Source organism: Ictidomys tridecemlineatus, chromosome 6 (assembly GCF_052094955.1).
Source record: "Ictidomys tridecemlineatus isolate mIctTri1 chromosome 6, mIctTri1.hap1, whole genome shotgun sequence".
Taxonomy (NCBI): domain Eukaryota; kingdom Metazoa; phylum Chordata; class Mammalia; order Rodentia; family Sciuridae; genus Ictidomys; species Ictidomys tridecemlineatus.
In genome coordinates this window covers 14,186,139-14,204,062 of record NC_135482.1, presented here as the reverse complement: position 1 = coordinate 14,204,062, position 17,924 = coordinate 14,186,139, and the positions used below count along the sequence as shown (strand labels likewise).

The 17,924-nt window shown below is 42.9% G+C and overlaps 1 protein-coding gene across 4 annotated transcripts in view; it reads left to right on the top strand.

The window, feature by feature from the left end:
* Rfx4 (regulatory factor X4) overlaps positions 1–17,924 on the top strand; it is a 161,675-nt gene that overhangs the window by 57,493 nt on the left and 86,258 nt on the right. For all 4 annotated transcript variants that reach the window (XM_078052893.1, XM_078052892.1, XM_078052894.1 and 1 more), the window contains one exon: positions 5,813–5,936. In XM_078052893.1, coding sequence (XP_077909019.1) covers positions 5,813–5,936 — 124 coding nt within the window. The remainder of the gene's footprint in view (positions 1–5,812; positions 5,937–17,924) is intronic.

Here is a 17,924-nt window from a genome sequence, read left to right as displayed (position 1 = left end):
CCTCCCTTCCTTCCTTCTTCCCTCTCTCCCTCCCTCCCTCCCTCCCTTCCTTCCTCCCTCCCTCCCTCCCTCCCTCCCTTCCTTCCTTCCTCCCTCCCTCCTTCCCTCCCTCCCTTCCTCCCTCCCTCCCTTCCTTCCTTCCTTCCTCCCTTCCTCTCTTCCTTCCTTCCTTCCTCCCTTCCTCCCTTCCTCTTCCTTCCTTCATTTCTTTCTTTCTCTTTTTCTTTCTCTCTCTTTTGCATAGTTTACAGTCTCAGATCTCTGTGATAAGTGGCTTTAGAAAAATTTATGTTGACTTCTGGTAAAATAGAAGAAAAATGTCCACTCTAGACATGTCTACAAGGACTTGAGAAGTGGATGCTTAGAACATACAGCTTTGTGCATATATGAGAAATCACAAGTTTATCCTGGAGACAGAGGCGGGCGTGATGGTGGGAGCCAAAACATTTATTCTTCATAGTCAAATGCCCATATGAAACTTCCTCTGTGCATCCTAGGAGGCCGCACACTGAAGGCCCTGATGAGCTTTTAAAAACACACGCCTCAGGTCATGACTCATGCGAGCTTCCAGACCCGCTTCATTATGTCTCCATAATAGGATGGGCTCAATTCAAATATGATCAAGTGGTTAAGCAGAAGATAAGAAAATGGAACAAGTCAGGAATTTTTTTTTTGTGATCATTAAAAAAAAAACCAGGTATAATGGAGCATTGTGCACCCTGTCAGACTAATGATGTCCTCTAAAAGAGGCAGACAGGGGAAATTTCATCATCAGATATGAAGAGAAGTAATTAACTGCTTTCTCTCTGCTGTGCCTTGGTCAGGGAGCGGACATTCCAATTAGCAACTCCGGCACACGCGCGGCCTCTGGATTTTGTGAGGTGGTTTGGGGAAAGGTGTGAGGAGGCTATTCCTGTAGAAACCCCTCAAGCCCCAGAGGTGCCCTTCCCCGTCAATTACACCCATTCGTTCATACAGCTTATTAAAATGCTTCATAGTCATAAGCCGCCTGGCTACTCTGAGGCTCAGAAGCTTCGATAAGAACAAAACGTGGGTGGAAATGTCATTACTTGGAAGGCCCCGGGCTTTGACAGGTAACTGCTTAATTAGTTGAGCCTGTGTGAACTGTGACTTACACACATCGGATTCAAATAGTTGGTTGTTGCTATGGGTTCATTTGATGTGGAGTATTATGACCAGGATCTTGTATTGAAATCTTGATCTCTTGGCCAGATCTAATGAACAAATGGGTCACAAGAACAACAATAGGGACTCAGACACAGGGGCTTAAGTAATAAATAATGGATGAAGAAACCAGGTATCTACCTGGGAACCCATGCTCTTTGACACTACATTTGAAGGCATTTTCCTCCCAGAGCTTGACAGTTTGGGCATTTTAAACCATGAATAATGGAGCGCCATTCACCCATTTGGCCCTGTCGGGAATCTGAGATCTTGCTTTGGTTCCCTCCCCTCCTCACATCTGCAAACAGGAAGGAGTCCCATGCCCTACATGTTATCTCTGTCACCACAGCCACTACTTCCGTCCATGCCTATCATGTCTTGCCTGAGCTCTTACCTGGTCTCACTTGTCTGTCCGTCCATCCATCCATCCATCCACCCATCCATCCATCCCCTTGCTAGTCCATCTTGGCTACCTACCTTAGAGGCACAGAGTGATTTGCCAAAGAATAAATTGACCATGCTTAAAGAAAAAAAAATAGAATTGGCTCTCTGTCATTTCAAGGGATCATACATAAGGTGAATTCTGAATGGTTTGAAGTACATATTTGTTGAACACATCCATGGATTCTTCTGACAGAAATGAACTTTAGGAAGTCATCAGCATAGATAAGCAAAAAGGGATACTTTCATCCTCCCCACAGCACGTCATGCACCAAGTTCCAGCTGCCCGGCTGTTCATGTCTATGTATTAGACTGGAAAATGTTCCACACTACAATGATCTAAAGTGTTGAAATAGAACCCATCTTTAAGGAGATTGCTAAATGAAACTCTCAAGTACAAAATTGCAACCTATGAAACTTGGGGAGTTTTTGCTCTTATTTTTGTTTTTTTAGTTTTTGACGTTCTTTTATCTTTGACCCATGGCTGACAAACAGAACATATTAAACTTTAAGTTAATGGTAGTTGTTTTTGCTATCAATGACATTATTATTATTGTATCCCCAAAAACTCATGTGTGAGTGTAAAAAAAAGTTTAGAAATGAAATAGATTGGGTTATGAGAGCCTTGACCTAATCAGTGCATTGATCTGCTGATAGGAATTAACTGAGTGTCAACTATAGGTATGGTGTGGCTGGAGGAGGTGGGTCACTGGAGGCATGTCTTTGGGGGTATATATTTTGGCCCTGGTGAGTGGAGCTCACTCTCTCTCTCTGCTTCCTGGTGGCTATGTCCAGAGTCGCTTTCCTCTTCCACCATGGTGTTCTGCCCCATCTTGGGCCTAGAGCAATGGAGTCAGCCATCTATGATCTGAGACCTCTAAAACCGTGAGCGCCAAATAAACTTTTCCTCCTCTAAAATTGTTTTGTCACATCTTTGGTCACAGTGGTAAAGGAATTGTCTAAACCACTCTGTTGTCACGTTTTTTAATCCTCTCTGAATACCACTCCACTGCCTTCTTCTGAAAACAACATTTTTATAGCAATCCCCAACTGCCAGTTATGAGATGCCAAGCCATATTCTTTTGTGGGGCATTTAAAGATTCTCCATAGCCCCCCCCAAGGGTCTTTCCTTTTAGGTACTCCTTCACAAATCCTCCTTCCCATTCAGACCCCCGTCTTCATCATCCAAGGCCCAGGGCACATTTCATCTCTCATTCTTGCTGTTCCTCTCGCCAGGAACCCCCTCCCACTACCATGGCAGAATACCACAGAGGTTTCACATCAGACAGACTCTGTTCCTGACTGTATTAGCAAATGAGTTACACTCTCTGAGCTTCCGTTTCCTAATCTGAAAGACAGATATAATGCCTACCTCACATGGGCATTGTGAGGATCGGATGAGGTCATGCCTACCCAGCGCCCGGCACCTAGTAAGAGCTCACCAAATGCCAGTTGTTATTTGTCATTGCAAAATTTCAACCACAATCCCTCTATGAAACTTTATCTACTCTCACCTACACAACAGTTTTCCCATCTTCAGGTGCACCTACAGTCAGGAGTTCACAGTACTTAAATATTCTTATTTCTTGTGTATAATTCTCCCTAAATAAAATGCAAAATGAACTAGGACATAGGTCATGCCTTATGCCAACACAAGTGCCTACGGAGCCAGGCAAGGAACAGAAAATAGACTTGGTGTAAGAAAAACAGGGAGGAGTGAGGACTGTGGCCAACTCCAGGGCACATCTAACCACGGCCAATTGTTGTCATGCGGGAATATGGGCCTGGGGTTGCCAGATCTGTTTTTTCACAAGAAGCCAGAAATCCAGATTCTTATGTGAAATGTCCTGGATTTTAAAAGTTGGGTCAATACTGTTCAAACAAAGCACGTCTGTGAGACCCCAGTTTGTGAAGACTGCATTATTCCAATGGCCCCTATGAGTTTGTGCCTAGGCTGGTTATTTGGACCTGTGAACTTGTTTATAGAGAAATAATACTGTGAATGGCAGGTGGGAGTCCAGGCTAACCTCAAAGGCCGGTTTTCACCCATACTGGACCCGAAGCTTGGGACAATCCTAAGAAACCTATTTTCTGTGTGAAACCTGTTTCCCCCAAGGAAACCCAGGTAGAGTTCCAATTTGTACTTGGGGGAACACATAAACTGGAACGTAAGCCCTTTCAGGACAAGGCATGTCTTTCACTCACCACTACTTCCTAATGTCAAGATACTGCCTGGCACTTCCCAAATACGTGTTGAATTATAGATTAACTATGACTTTGTCCGTCTGTCTACCATTAATTTGTTCATTATTTGCAAGCAAGGACTGTCTTACTCACCATGATGTCCCCCAAACCTCACAGGTGATAAGAGATCAATAAAAATTTGTCAAATGAGTAAATGACTGAAACGATCTGTCCATCCCTCATTAAGCATCTATTGTGTGCCAAGGAGAATATGCTAGACTTCAAGGATTCACAAGACATTCTCCCAGTCTCAGTGCATTTGGTCGCCTAGAAAGGAAGATATAAACTATCTCCCGGAGCATTTCTGAAAATTATCAGGGGTCACTCAGTGTTCCCCTTCCCAGAAGAGGTGGCAATGGATGAAATGATTGGGACCACTCTGCACTAGGCTTCGCTCTTTACCCTAGTGACCCTAGGGTTGCATTCATACATGGGGCTTCAGTATGAAATGATTGAAATGATTTTTTTTTCAACCACATGTTGGAAGGAGCTGAATGAGCGCTGCCCTTTCAAGTGGGCACCTTGGGAGGCCGTGTCCTCATTCCACTTGAGTTACGACAGTGCTGGACCACTTCTTTGGCAAGTGCTCTCAGAGAGAGTTTGAAGCCACTTGAGGACATTTATTTCAGTGCTTTAGAGTCATGCCTTATCCCCTCTCCCCCCCCCAAAAAAAACAAAAAAAAATTTGAGAGGAAAGAACTATTTGCCACTTGATCCCCCAGACTCAGTTCCAAATGGCTTTGGGTTGATTCCTAAAATCCAGTTCATGATCAAAGGAGAAATCTTTTCTGTTGGTGAGTTTATTGAACAGTATATGCCCCAGGCTTTGAAGACAAGGTCCAAAGAGAAATTCCCAAGTTGTCAAGTGCCACAGCAGTTTTACTGGAAGAGGTGTTTAACCTTCCAAAGTATCTGTGACAGTGGGCACAGGATTCATCTGAATGCCTAACTTCTGGGTGTTTGGGTCAAAAATTAAAAAAAAAAAATTTTACTTTTCTTTTATATCTTCAATATCCCAGAGTGTGGACAGATGGGAGCCTGGGATGTTTATGGAGATGAAATGTGGAGATGATGAGGTTCCCCGGGCATTTCCCACGTGTGCGCTAGGCACCTCGCAAATGCATGTCATGTGTTATCCCGTCTGATAGTCCGTTACCTTAGCAGGCAATTACAAATCATCACCTCCGAAGGGAGATTGGGCCATGAGGTTAAGTAACTTGCAAGTGACAAGGCTGGGATGTGAATCCAGTTAGAGCACTCTCTCCTACAGATCCCCTAACCTGTACTCATTGAGAAGGTATTGGTTACAGGGTCATTAATCCTTATACAGCAGAGGAGAAGGTGATCCTAAAGTAATCAAGGGCTTACCTCCCTACTGTGACACTAATCCTCCCTCCATTCAGAGGGTTAGTGTCTTTCCAGCTCTTTCTGCAATCTCTACTTGGGCATCTGTTTCCCCAGACGATCAATCCTTTTTTGCTGCTCTTGTCAACCGAGACACTCCAAGATGGTGACATCATCATCCTTTGGCTTCTACCCACTAGAAATGGCTCCACAAACAGTTGTGTTTTTGAAGCCTGGCAGAGCGGGCTGTCTGCAATATCCTGAAGAGTTTGGGAGTCTGGGGGGACCTGATCTAGCCAGAACGCAGGAAGGACAATGAGAGTAAGGAGCAGAGGATCTAGGGATTTGGACTGAAAAAGTGGGCTGAGATCATACCCAAAGGCGCAGGATTCTGATCCTGATTAGTGCAAGGTCACTAATTCCATGTGTGACCTGACACAGCTCACTTTGTCTTCCTGAGTCCCAGTTTCCCCATCTGTAGGAGGAGAGTGACTTCTGAGGTCTGTCCAGCTCCAAAAGAAGACTGGAAAGAAAGAACCCCTGTTGCTTGGGGAAGGTGACGCATTTATCACTCACTGGACATTTTTTTTCCCCCTAGGCTGGAGGAGAACTATGAGATTGCGGAGGGCGTCTGTATTCCCCGCAGTGCCCTCTACATGCATTACCTGGATTTCTGTGAGAAGAATGATACTCAGCCTGTCAATGCCGCCAGCTTTGGGAAGGTGAGTCCAGCCTCACCTGGCTGATCCCCACCCCACCCCTTGCCCCCAGAAACTTTGAGTTCTCTTTGCAGTCTTTAAGCATTTTAAAGTATTTTTGTTCTTGTTTGTTAAAGTTATCAAAATAAATGCTTTACTGTAATATTTTCATGAAAAGAATTCAAACAGTTTTAACAAAACAATCTCAAATCAAATACCAAAGCAAAGTAATGCTAAAGTACTTGGTTATAAAAATTTTCAAACAATTGAGAAATGGTTTAAAGTTAGAAGTAAATGTCCCACTTGAGTTTCCTCTGTATTTAATTTCTGAGTGGGAAACATTGAGTGTATCAAGTGTATCTCAATTGAGTCAGGGTCGGGCAAACTGCTTGGCTTAGTAACACAAATACTTTGGAGAAACTGGGAAATGGTTCTGTATCATCAGATTGGAGGTTTGGGAGTCCTTGGCAAGGATTAAAATTCTCGGTAACATCACTGCAAGCCTGACACTATCTATCATATGATAAGAATATATTCTATGCTTAGGGCTATATATGCAGAAAATTATTAGCACTGACCACTATGACAGGTCAATAAAAGCTGTTGGTGCATTCTTTAAGTTCCATCACTTATTTGTTTATGGCTGGAAGTCTGGATTTTACATACACACACACACACACACACACACACAATCCCATTCAATGTGAGTCAGTACACCTAAATTCTTCTTTCTTGTATTAGCTCTTTTATTAGCTTTTTTAAAAACTGTAATTTTAGGGCGTATGCTAACAAGAAGTAGCAGGCTTGATCTGCTCCCCACTCCGTTCTTTACCAGTTTTCTGAATATGGATTTATCAAGGACTGAAATGGCATAAAGAGGCCAGTTTCAGGAATTCCCTTTTCAGATTCCCCAACAGATAAATCATCCACAGGAAAATAGATAAATAAATCAACAAACAAATAAAATAAAAGTGCAGGGTCAGGTCTGAGCCAAACATGCTGGAGAGTCCCAAAACCGAGTGGCTGAGAATTGACTTCATTCAGTGAATGGGAAGATGCTTGAGGTGGACTCGGGAGGAAACATGTTTTTGTGAGGCATTAATGTTATTTCTCCAAACTGAAAGAAGCTTCTAAAAAGTCAATGGAGAAACCTCCTTTACTCTTCCATTCATTTATCTCTTGAGTCCCTTAGTGTTGAAGAGATGGCTTGGTGGCAGGCACCGTGGCAACTAGTGGTAGGGGTCCCAGAAAGAAACGCAGCCTGGCAGGCGGGGACGCCAGAGCACACTGTGAAGGGGGTCACGGCAGAGCTTCGCCAGGGGTCGTGGTGCTGCAGTTCCCCCTGGCATCTCCGCCCTTCCTCTCGGCAGGCACCCTGGAGAGGCCAGAGAAGGCCTCTGGCGTTTGGATGCAGGGGCAAGTTGGGGGAGCCAAAAGACGGGGAATCTTGGACTTGCCACTCAGCCTCTCAGCCTCTGCGACTCCACTTCCTTGTGGGGATGTTGTAGGATGGAGGGAGATGATGTTGGTAGATAATGGAACGTACCGTTCACTCACTCATCTGGTAACCCATTTATTAAGTACCTGCCATATGCCAGCCATCACAGCTATTGGTGCTACAGAGTCTTCATGAGATGCTTGTGCACGGGTGTAAACACACATTCATGAGCTAAGATTCTGGAAAATGAAAAAAAAAGAAAAGAAAACTCTCACCATTTTTAGAAACTTCAATTTGCCTATGTAAAGGCCCTCAATTTCTTTTTTCTCAAATACTCGGTATCCCTAATGTCAGCCTGGAGCTTCCTTGACCTCATGTTCCAGGTAAAACTAGCCCCCAAGTTCCATTCCCGTTTTAGTCTGTCCCGGATTTCAGCAGATTCCAAGGTGCTTACATTCTCAGCATCACTGTGATGCACGACTCTTCCCTCTGTGGATGTCCCCTTTCTCTACCCCTGTGCTGTTTGGTACAGTACTCCTAGCCACATGTGGCCATCCAAAACCCAGTTCACTAGCTGTCACAATGACCCACCTGCTTCTGCTCAGGAGTCACCTGTGACTGGGGCTTCCATTGGATGGTGCTCCATCATCACAGAAAGTTCTATTGGACAGCCCTGTTCTACACCATAGAGATGAAACACGGCACCCTCTTTGCTCTTCACGAAGCAGTCAACAGAAGTAGGCTGACTTTGTTAGGGGGGTTGCCATGCCAGAGGAGGACAGAGATAGACATCCCCCATCTGCCAGTTTTCTTCAGGTTCCCACGGCAGTGGAGGTTTACTGGTCTTCAACTTCTCCCATCATTGGTCCCAGCCCCTCTCCACTCTGTTATCTCCCTCTCCTCTCCCATTCCCTTCTCTTTCTCATTTTTCTCTCCCCTTCCTTCTTGGGACAAACCCTATCAAATTTCCTGTCTTCTTAGATCCTTAGTTCCTGTTGATATGTCTGCCCACATAAAGGCTTCACTTACACCAAATGGCTTTTCAAGATATTTTCCCAAACAATAAGTTCCTCCCTAAAACAAATTATAGTGCTTCCAAAATGGCCATTTAAAAAAGCATCCAAACAGTCTTATCTTCAGTCCAAAAGCAAAGTCATACTTGAATGGTATTAAGAGCTCTCTACGGCTGTCTCACCATCAAGTTGAAATACGCTGGGATTGGGGCTGTCCTTCCAGCTTCAGAGGACAGAAGGTGCCTCCTGAGGGTTCCCACTGGGAGCTTGCTGAACTGGAAGCCAAGATCCATTCACCTTCCCTGAAGGGCCAGCATGGTGTCGCCTTCGTCCCCCCCAGAGAGAAGGACTGAATGTTCTGCCTCGGGATGCAGTCGTGGACAGCCTTTTGCGATTCTGCCACAAACCCTTAGCTCAGAGCAGGCGAGATTCAGTATTTCAATTCATTTTTAGAGAGAAAATATATTGATAGTAGTCCCCATTCAGCTTGCCCATGGGTTGAGGTGACAGCACCAATGCTGTCCCTGGGGTCTGGTGGGGACACTGCTCTTGATGAAATGGATGGCATCAGTTGCTTTGCTGCAAGTTCTGAAATGTAAAGCCCCTTTCCCAGTCCACGGCCACGCTCCATGACACTGGCTTCCAGGAATGTTGTACTGACTTTGGTTCCAGAGTTAACTTAGGATGTACAGGGAGCGCCGAAGCTTCGCGCTACACCAGCGTCACGCCTGCTTTTGCTGTTGGCTGGAGTGATAAAAGGTCACCTGGCTTGGAGGCACTTAACTTTGCTGAGCTCCCATTTCCTTACCTTCAGACTGGATTAGGCCCTCACCAAGTGACTCTAGGGATAAAACAAGACAGAGCTTGTGGCACCGTTGTTCAAAATTGTGACATGCTCTGCCAGTGGAAGAAATCTAAAATTAGTCCCACTTCATCCCACCTCCTCTACTTGCTTTGTCTTCATAGCACTCATCACTATATGATCTATCCCCCCAGGTATATATATGTTGTATCATGTATATGTGTTTATACAGACATGTATTATCTATCTGTGTGTGTGTGTGTGTGTGTGTGTACCATAAGGTACCTGTCCCTCCTGCTGCTCTAGACTTTGTCAGACTGAGAAAAAACAGCAAATGTGTGTATGTGTGTGTTTGTGTATGTGTGTGACATATGTACACATCTGAATGTGTATGTCTATATAACATTGTGTCATTACTTGCTTTGCTGGTCTCCTCCCCTGGAGTGGAAGCTCCACAAGGCCTTTCTTATTTTTTTAGGCATCCCCCAACCCCCAGAGCAGGGCCTGGCACCTCATAAGCCCTCAGATACGTGCTGAAGGTTGACTGGCTTACATAAATGTTCCCGCCAGGGACCGTGAGACTCATGTGAACATGTCCCACCTGTGTGAAAGCCATGGGAAATGGATCCTGAGTCCATGTCCAGCAGCCCCTTTACTGAGTAGGGGTGGGCTGGCCGAGGTACACATGGAAACGGCTGCCTTGACCATGAAGAGCTGCCTTAAAGCTCTAACTCCTCCTCTGCCCTTGGATGACACGGAGGGAAATCCCACAGCCCATCCCCTGTTCAGCCATCACATCTGTTTTGGTTGGATAATTACAACTCATTCCTGGCTATTAAAAAGTCCAGTCAGGCCCACGTAAAAGGTCAGCCTCACATCTAAGCTGGAGCTTCCGCTGTCCAATGGCTTGGAATTTGCCCTGGGAAAGAGAGTGGGTCAGGCCCTTTCCTTTTCTGGCTTCTCGGGATGAGGGCCGGAGGCTGTGGAGGAGTTGGCGGTGGAGGGAAGGGGACTGGAGTCAGGTGGGGCCTTTCCCTGCTCTTCCTGGCTGACCCTGTGGAGAGCGCCTGTGGCTCTGGTCCCATTGCTGAAGTGTTCTCTAGCCCGCCTCCTGCTCACCCCACCTGGGGCTGCTGCAGCACTTCAGGTGACTGGGGAGTCACCCGCAGCCCCAGTGTAGAAGGACTGGGGCCAGCTCACTGCGTTTCCAGGGTTAAACTGCTTCTTAGGGACCTCAGAGGAGCCCCAGCAAGCGGAACCGTGAAACAGGTGAACTCCAAGAAGCACAGGCAGAAGGCCACTGTGCTGTGTTCTGTTTGGCTGTCGCTAACCTCTCTTCCTGAAAACCGATGCTTTCGTGGCAGATTTAAGAGCTTTTTGGTGATTGATTATAAGGACAAGCCTCTTCTCAATAATTTAGATTCTCAAAGGCGCTAACAGTCCAGATCAGTTCTCCAGTTTAAAACTGAATTCCCATCCACTTCAAAACTCTCCCTCCCCTCTCCATTCTACTGGGCCCAGTTTGGGGACCTGCAGTGAGGGAGGGGACATGCTTTGATCTGCTCCCCCTGACCTTTCCCCCCTGCCACAGGTCCCTCCAGGCTCATCAGATTGAGAAAAAACACTTCCCAAATATAACTCTAGCTTTCCCCCAAAAGCAGTGAAATAAATTTTTAGAGAACAACAGAACAATAAATTGAAACAAACACAAGGTGATAGGGATCAAGATTAGCATACACATGACATCATACCCAGCTCAGTTGCCTAAGCTGAAAATGATTTATTAGTAGACAATTAGTTTTTTTTTCATTGTTGTTGTTTTTTGTGAACCCAGGGCTTCATACCTGTTAGGCAAGCACTCTACCACTGAGTTATAGCCAGCCGTAATAGGCAATTCTTTTTAATAGATGATAGAAGTGTCTAGCTCTGTCTAATTTAGATGCAACATTTAATTAAATAAGTTTAATTAAATTTACTCATAAAATTAAATAGCAAACATTTGCATAGGGCTTTATGTGTACCTGGCACTGTTCTAAGAACTTTTCATATGTCAGTTTCACCTAATCCCCCCAAAATCTCTATCAGGTAAGAACAATAATTATTCCCATTTTGTGGGTGAGTAAATGAGTACCAGAGGAATTAGGTGACTTGCTTAAGGTCACACAGCAAGTAAGTGATGGATTCAGGATGTGGACCCAGGTTCCATGCCTTTAACCATCTCATTTACATGAAATAAGTTGTTTCGGAGACAGGGTGGGTATGTGTGGAGGCAGGTTTTGTCCTTTTGACTTTGATAAAGTCAATAACTGTCACCTGATGACCTTCTAAATAGTGAAATTTGGAAAAGAAATCTCAGCCTCTCTATACTTCAAGGGGTAAGGGTGCTGGTCATTGCAGTGGAGAAAGGCCCTCTCCAGTCTTCCCACTGGGACATTCATGGTGCCGTGAACACCCTCGCCAGCGCTGCCCATTCTGCTTCCTCCTCAGTACTTGAGTCCACCCATTTGTTCAATATTCACTCATCTCATGTCTCTCGTGGGCCCTGCCCTCCCAGTGCTGGGAGCTGAGCTCCACGGTGAAGGAGTGGGCCCTGAGGTACGAGCCTTGCAGAGGGGACAAAGAGTGACTGCAAAGAAGATGGCAAGTGAGCCTCCTGAGCTAGGGATGCAAGGACTTGAGGGGCGCAGAGAAGGAACTGCTGCCCCCATAGGAGGGGACGAGGGGCAGCCTGAGATCTAGGGAGGTCTGTTCTGGGAAACCCCAGTACTGAGTGTCCCCGTCCCCCAACCTGCAGCCCTGGGAGACTCATGGAAGTTGAAATGGCTATTTTAATTTTACCAAAATCATCTTTCTTCTCCTTTTCCACTGTCTTTTGGAGACTCTAAAACAAAAACTCAACTTGCACTGAGATGGAGCATCAGTGCATTTAGCCAGTAGCTACGTAAGCCTTCCCAGAGGATAAACGGGAACTCGGGCTTCGAGCAAAGAACACCTCTACCTCACAAGTTGCTTCCCAAGCACTCCTAAGCAATTGATTTTTGCATATTAGCCTTGTATCCTACAACCTTGCTGTAATTTCTTTATAGTTCTAGGAGGTTTTTGTTTGTTTTCTGTTTAACTAAATCTTGGACAGATTTTCTATATAGACAATCATGTAATCTGTGAACAAAGTTTTACTTCTTCCTTCCCAATTCATATATTTTGTTTCTGTTTCTTGTCTTCTTTCATTAGCTAGAGCTTCCAGTAGGGTGTTGAAAAGTAGTGGCAAAAGAGAATGACTTTCCATTGAAAACTTTGAGTTTCTTACTATTATGTATGATGTTAGCTATGGGCTTTTTGTAGATACCCTCTATCAAGTTGAGGAAGTTCTTCTCTATGTCTAGTTCGCAGAGTTTTTTAAAAATCATAAATGGGTATTGGATTCTGTCAAATGCTATTTCTACACTTATTACTATAATCATATAATTTTTAAGCTCATTGACATCATGGATTATAGTAATTGATTTTCAGATGTCAAATCAGCTATGTGTGCCTGGGATAAATCTCACTTGGTCATGAGATAAAATTCCTTTTAGATCACTTGGTCATGAGATAAAATTCCTTTTAGATCACTTGGTCATGAGATAAAATTCCTTTTAGACGTGGTTGGATTCAATTTGTTAATATTCTGTTGAGGATTTTTGCATCTATATTCATAAGAAATGTTGTCTCTGATTTTCTTTTAATGTTCTTGTCTCATTTTGGTGTTGGGATACTGCTGATCTCATAGAAAGAGCTAGGAAGCATTTCCTCTGCTTCCATCCTCTGAAAGAATTTGTACAGAATTGGTATAATTTCTTTATTAAATGTTCAGTAGAATTCATGAGTGAGTATATTTGGGGCCTGGTGCCTTCTGTTTTGAAAGATTATTAATCATTGATCTCTTTCTTAAATAGATATATAATTGTCTATTTCTTCTTATGTGAGATTTGGCAAATATTGTCTTTCAAGAAATTGCCCATTGCTTCTTGGTTATCAAGTTAATGGGCATAAAGTCATTCCTTTATTCTCCTTTTGCTATGTAGGACCTGTAGTGATGTCCCTTATTTCATTTTTGATATAAGAAATTGTGCCTTCTCTTTTACTTAGTCTGGCTATGGGCTTATCAATTTCATTAATTTTTTTCAAAGAACCAGCTTTTGGTTTCGTGAATACTCTCTATTGATTTGTGGTTTCAATTCCATGATTTATCCTCTGATTCCTATGATTCCTTTTTGTCTTCTTGCTTTGGATATAATTTGCTCTTCTTTTGTTTTCTTTCTAGTTTTTTAAAGATGGAAACTAAATATTGGTTTTAGATATATCTTCTTTTCCATTACATGCATTTAATTATATATATTTTCCTCTAAGCATTGCTTTCATTGCATCCTACAAATTTTGATGTGTTTTATTTTATATTTTTAAACTTCTCTTGGGATTTATTTTTTTGCCTGTGTGTTGTTTAGAAGTGTGTTGCTTCATTTCCCAGTGTTTGGGGATTTTCCAGTTATCTGTTTGTTATTGATTTCTAGTTCAATTCTGTTGTGGCCTGATAAAAATAATTATATGATTTCTAGTCTTTAAAATTTGTTGAGTTGTACTTTTATGACCCAGAAGGTATGAACATTCTATGTGAGTTTGAGAAGAAGAACGTGTGTGCTGCTGTTGTAGGATGAAGTAGTCTGTAAATCTCAATTATATCCCTCCCCTGATCATGGTGTCCTTACTGGTCCTCTGCCTGCTGGATCTGTCCGTTCCTGAGAGGTGTTGAAATCTCCAACTGTGATAGTGGATTCCTAAATTTCTCCTCACTATTCTATATTTTTTCCTCATGTAGTTAAGTGCACTATTGTTAAGCACAAGCAGTTTAAGGATTATTATGCCTTCTTAGAGAATTGACCCCGCTATTATGTAATGTCCTCCTGTATCACTGATGCCTTTCCTTGACCTGAAGTGTGTTTTGACTGAAATGAATTTAGCTACTCCTGCTTCTCTTGATGAGTGTTAGCTTAGTACTTTCTTCTTTATCCATTTACTTTTCATTATATGTCTTTATATTTTAAATAGGCTTTGTGTAGGTGATGTATGGTCAGACTGTGTTTTTTGATCCATGCTGACAACCTCTGTCTTAATTAATGCATTTAGACCACTGGTGTTTAAAGTGATTATTGATTCAGCTGGATTAATATCTACCATAGTTGTTACTGTTTTCTATTTGTTGCCCTTGTTGTGTTTTTATTTCTATCTTCTATTCGTTTTCTACCCTTTGTGGTTTTAGTTGGGCATTTTGTATGATAATCTCTCTCTCTCTTATTTATTTATTTATTGTTGTGCTGGGGACTGAACCCAGAGCCTTGTGCATGCAAGGCAAGCACTCTACCAACTAAGCTATATCTCCAGCCCCCGCTTCCTTTATTTTTTTTTAACCATATCAGTTATACCTTCCCCCCTACACTATTGCTCATTGAACCCAGAGCCCTGTGCATGCTAGGTGAGTGCTCTACTGGTGAGCTATATTCCCTGTCCTTTTTATCTTATTTTGAGACAGTTCCTGGTTAGCCTTGAACTTGTGGTCCTCCTGCATCAGCCTCCCAAGTAGCTGTTAGATCAATTAATAACTAGAAATTTTAATTTTATTTTCATTTATTCCTTTTCTACTACTTTTCCTTTATGTAGGTCTAAGAGTCTGATCTGTATCAGTTTCCTTCTCTCTAAAGAAATTTCTTTTAACATTTCTTGTGAGGTAGATCTACTGGAGTCAATTCCCTTAATTTTTGTTGTCTGAGAAGGTCTGTATTTATTTATTTTTTATTTATTTATTCATTTATTTATTTATTCTCTCTTGAAGGACAATTTTTCAGTGTGCAGAATTCTAGGTTGGTGGAATTCTTCTCTCTCTCAGGACTTTAAACATTCCATCCCACTTTCTTCTTGATTAATTAATTTTTAAGGAGAATTCAGATACAATTCTTATCTTTGTTCTTCTATAGGTAAGATTTTTTTTCCCTCTGATTTCCCCCACCCAAGGTTTTTTGTTTTGTTTTGTTACGTTTTCTTACATCTATGATTTATCATCTCACAGTAATTCTGGGAAATTCTCAGTCACTGAGGTTCTTTTTTTTTTTTTTTTAGAGAGAGAGAGAGAGAATAATTTTTTTTTTTTTTATAGATGGACACAACACAATGCCTTTATTTTTATGTGGTGCTGAGAATCAAACCTGGGTCCCACCTGTGCTAGGCGAGCCCTCTACCGCTGAGCCACAATCCCAGCCCAGTGTAGTTTCTAATATTTCTTCTGTCCTCTTCCTTCTGATATTCCTACTATGCATATTTGCACCTTCCATAATTGCCCTCATAGTCCTGGACGTTCTGTTCTCCCCCCACCCCCACCATCTTTGTCCTCTTTGCTTTTCTGTTTTCAGAGTTTGTATTTCAGAGTTTGTCAAGCTCAGATAATTTCCTCAACTGTGTCCAGTCACCAAATTAGTCCATCAAAGGCATTCATTTTGGCTATAATATTTTTTTTTCTCTAGTGTATCTTTCCAGTTCTTTCTTAGAATTTTTATCCCTCGCTTACATTATCCATCTGTTCTTGCATGCTGTTCTTTATCCATGATGCCCCTTAGCAAGTAATTCACAATTATTTTGAATTCCAAAATCTCTGCCATGTCTGATTCTAATGTTTGCTCTGTATCTTCGAATTGTCGTTTTTTTTACCTTTTAGTCTGCCTTGTAACTTTTACTTGCTGCCTGGGCATGAGGTATCAGTTGAAAGAAATTCCTTTGGAATTGTGGTGGTAGGGTGTGGGGGGCAGGGGAGTGTTCTCTGGTTCTATGACTAAAGGTCTCAGTCCTTTAGTGAGTCTCCACCTCTGGACGGTGAACTTCATAGGTGTTTCTGGGCTCTCCCCCACCCTCCTGATAGGACTGCCAGAGTTGGCTTCTTACTTACAGAAGGCCGGAGTTGACTGGAGTTGATTATTTCCCTTCCTTCCAGGTTTGTTAGGCTTTGATAAAAGTCCAGAAGGTTAAGCTTCAGTTACTGTTTTCTGCCGAGGGCAGCCCTTGGGAGTACTCTGGCATATCACAAAATGGTTCCTTTTCCCTTCCCCACTGATAGAAGCATGAGTGGATTTTCCTTTAATATTTACTGTGGGAACCTGGTTGAGCTCCTGGGGGGAAACTCACCATTTTGTGTGGGACCCCTGTTACCAGATCCCCCCAGAGTCATTTTCTAGCTCTCAGACTTGTCCTCACGGAACCTTTAGCCACTCACCAGTTCCAGCTCAGGTTCCCTGCCCTGCAGTGGGTCTTGGCCACTCAGGAGTGTCTGTTCCAGTCAGTTGCAGCTCCCCAAACGTCTCTTCAGTCTTGGGGGCAGTCATTTGCCCTGTGTCCTTCTCCCAGAATCCAAAAAGTGTTGTAGATTTTTCAGTTTGTTCAGGGTTTTACTTATTTTGGGGACAGAGTGACCAACTTCCCTAGCTCCTTACATGTGGAACCAGAAACTGGAAGTAGAAATGTTATTTTTTGTTCCCAGGTGATAGCTGATTTCAGGATCTATGTTGTTGATAGCAGAGTGCAACAAAAGGGGCTAAATATTGGAGCCTCTTCTTTGAGTCAACCCTGGGTGGAAATCTGAAGGTATATCAGTGTGGAATTGTGTTGGGTATGTGGGCAAAATTCACATTTCCCCATCCCTAAACGGAGACTTGAAAAATCAGTGGTCTTATTTTTCTTATAAAAACTACATCTAGGAAAAGATGACGCAGCTGTATGTAGAGAGGTTTATAAAGTATTGGAGACTCAGCCTCCTCCTATTTTTATGGCTTGCCATTCTTAGCAGATGGTTTCTGATTTCTGTGTCACCTTATGGTCCAAAATGGCTGCTGGACTCCAAAGCCACATTCCAAGCAATAAGTAGGAAAAAAGAGGAAATGAGAGCAAAGCCCAAAACTCCCAGCCAAATCAGTCCTCTTTAGGAACTTTCCCAGAGCCCAACCTAGTGATTCTCTCTTACCTCTCCATGGCTGCCCTGGGCTATCAAAGAGGCAGGAAAATGTAGTCTGTTATCTCTTGGAAACAAAACTATTGGTCAGTAAGAAGGAGGGATAAGCAACCAGCCATTTTTGTCCACATAAGAGCATTCCAGTTATCCATGCAACCTCTTATATGTCACATCTATAGAATGGAACCCAGGATCCTGAAAGTGTGTAGGGTCTACAGGTGCTCCTGGACTTACGGTGGGGTCACATCCAGATAAACCCATCAGAAGTGAAGATACCCTACATGGAAAATGCATTTAAAAAAAAAAAGGAAAAAAGAAAGAAACTGATATATATTTAACTTAACTTAACCCACCTTAAGCATGCTCAGAAAACTACATTAGCCTGCAAATGGGCAATATCATCTAAGACAAATCCTATTTTTAAAAAAGTGTTGAATGTCTCATGTATTATGGAATACTTGCATCACAAAAATGCTAGCAACATAGTACACTGTAGAGTATAGGTTGTTTCCCCACAAGACCGTGTGGTAGTCACTCACTCACTGCCAGTGCCCAGCATCACAGCCCGGTATTGTACAGCAAATCTCTAGCCAGGAGAAATCAAAGTTAAAAATTCAATGATTGGTTTCTGCTAAAAGTGTGTCACTTTCACACCAGCTCAAAGTAAAAAAATCTGAAGTTGAACCATCATAAATGGGGAACCATCTGTAAAGCTCATATTCTGCACTTATGA